Source organism: Engraulis encrasicolus, chromosome 24 (genome assembly GCF_034702125.1).
Source record: "Engraulis encrasicolus isolate BLACKSEA-1 chromosome 24, IST_EnEncr_1.0, whole genome shotgun sequence".
NCBI classification, from domain to species: Eukaryota; Metazoa; Chordata; class Actinopteri; order Clupeiformes; family Engraulidae; genus Engraulis; species Engraulis encrasicolus.
Genome location: NC_085880.1, coordinates 39,075,142 through 39,077,641, shown reverse-complemented (window position 1 = coordinate 39,077,641; position 2,500 = coordinate 39,075,142). Strand labels below are relative to the sequence as shown.

Below are 2,500 nucleotides of genomic sequence, written 5' to 3'. Positions count from 1 at the left end.
GGTTCGCTAGGCTAGGGCCTATTGGGTTATTGACCTCCACTGGATGTTTCCATATCCATTCCACGGTACCCAGAATGCATTGGATCGGGTTGTTTACACTGTAAAAAGTTGCAGTAACAGAAACAAGATTCCATGAGAAAGGACGGTTTCTGGGAGCTTGAAGACTCAAATTACTCCACTCCACGGCTGGGCCCAAGGCAAAGTCATCTGAAAGCCCAGCGCAACTTTATTATTTTACACAGCACATATTCTGCCTGAGTGAACCTACTTTCACTGGAAAGTAAGGCCACACTATCTTGTGAGATACACATAACATATAAATATAAATGTACATTTGAATGAAAGATAAATAAATTCCATAGGCCAGCTTCATGAAACTTCCAGAAAATCCAGGTTGAAGTGTAGTTTTTTTGTTTTTATCTGGCTATTTGTTTGTCCTGCTCCCAGCAGGTCAGATGTTAGGATATGTGGCTCTTCAACTATTCTGTTGTGTTCTCTTGCTAGGTAAGAATCGTCTGAGCCTGCTGACGTCCCCTAAGGAGTCTCGTGCGGGGGTGAAGGACGCGAGCGGGCCCCCGGGCCCCGAGGCGCTGGCCATGGTGGAGGGCATGGCACACCGGCTGCTGAGCGAGGACGAGGTGGCCGCCGTCATGAGGCACTGCAAACGGGTGAGGAGCGAGAGATAGAGGAGAAGGAGAGTAGAGTGGAGTAGAGTAGAGTAGAGTAGAGGAGTAGAGTAGAGTAGAGTAGAGTAGAGTAGAGTAGAGTGGATAACTAATTTACTGCAAACAGGTGAGGAGATGAGTACTTTACTGCAAACGGGTGAGGAGATGGAGAGCAGAGTAGGGTAGAGTAGAGTAGGGTAGAGTAGAATAGAGTAGAGTAGAGTAGAGTAGAGTAGGGTAGGGTAGAGTAGAGTAGAGTAGAGTAGGGTAGAGTAGAGTAGAGTAGAGTAGGGTAGAGTAGAGTAGAGTAGAGTAGAGTAGAGTAGGGTAGGGTAGAGTAGAGTAGAGTAGAGTAGTGTAGAGTAGAGTAGAGTAGAGTAGTGTAGAGTAGAGTACGTAGAGTAGAGTAGGGTAGAGTAGAGTAGAGTAGAGTAGAGTAGAGTAGAGTAGAGTAGAGTAGGGTAGAACAGAGTAGAGTAGAGTAGGGCAGGGTAGGGTAGAGTAGAGTAGGGTAGAGTAGAGTAGAGTAGAGTAGAGTAGGAGTAGAGTAGAGTAGAGTAGAGTAGAGTAGAGTAGAGTAGAGTAGAGTAGGAGTAGAGTAGAGTAGAGTAGAGTAGGGTAGAGGAGGAGTAGAGTAGAGTAGAGTAGAGTGGGGTAGGGTAGAGTAGGGTAGAGTAGAGTAGAGTAGAGTAGAGTAGAGTAGGGTAGAGTAGAGTAGAGTAGAGTAGAGTAGAGTAGAGTAGAGTAGAGTAGAGTAGAGGAGAGTAGAGTAGAGGAGGAGAAGATGAGTTGTAGCCTAATTTACTGCAACCGGGTGAGGAGAGAGTAGAGTAGAGTAGAGTAGAGGAGGAGTAGATGAGTTGTAGCCTAATTTACTGCAACCGGGTGAGGAGAGAGAGAGTAAAGTAGAGTAGAGTAGAGTAGAGTAGAGGAGGAAGAGAGTAGAGTAGGAGTACTTTACTGCAAACGGGTGAGGAGAGAGTAGAGTAGAGTAGAATAGGAATACTTAACTGCAGCCGTATGGGGAGAGATAGAGGAGGAGTAGAGTTGAGGAGGAGTACTTAAATGCCAACTCACTTCCTTTCGCCTCTCATTCTGTCCTATCAAAATCAAGGCAACAATGCCCCTAAAAATAAATAAATATTAATTTTTTTTTTTTTTAAAGCTGTGGTGTGGCACTGAGCAGGCTCGAAAGCAGTGGTGTAGTCTACGTAGAACGCGGGTATACGGAGTATACCCACTTCTAAATTTCAGGGACTTCAGTATACCCACTTCAAATTGATCGATCCATTATTTAGAATGGCACAAATATTTACAGTATACCCACTTCAAAAAATGCTCAAATATACAGTATACCCACTTCAAAAAATGCTCAAATATACAGTATACCCACCACAAAAAAGTAGACTACACCACTGCTCGAGAGTGCTGTAGAGTTTATCAGCAGTGACTTGCTAAAGAGTCTTTCATAAAGGAATCAATAATACTGCCGATAATGCACTGCCATGTGGACGCCGGCCATTTGCTGACCTCACACGCACGCCCACACATCCCCAAAGCATGGCCGGATTGGCCATTAGGCATACAGGGCATTTGCCCGGTGGACTGTTGATGATTTTGGTCTGTTACTCCACTCAATATAGTGGTATCAGTCCTCATGCCGCTACAGCTGACCTCTCCGAGTCGGATTTAAATGTTCATTTTGGCTGTTGTGGTCACAATAACCCGTAATAGATTACAAAGACTGTTGTCACAGGCATTTAGTCTCTATCAATGCCTGGCAGACTTGTCTTGACTGAAAATGCCCGGCCTGCTTTTTCGTCCAGCCCTACCCT

At 45.1% G+C, this 2,500-nt stretch overlaps 1 protein-coding gene across 1 annotated transcript in view; it reads left to right on the top strand.

Annotated features, from left to right (window-relative positions):
• The window catches only part of pdzd7a (PDZ domain containing 7a), a 69,844-nt gene that overhangs the window by 34,708 nt on the left and 32,636 nt on the right, over positions 1-2,500 (top strand). Inside the window, exon 10 of the mRNA XM_063191290.1 lies at positions 505-668. Coding sequence (XP_063047360.1) covers positions 505-668 — 164 coding nt within the window. The remainder of the gene's footprint in view (positions 1-504; positions 669-2,500) is intronic.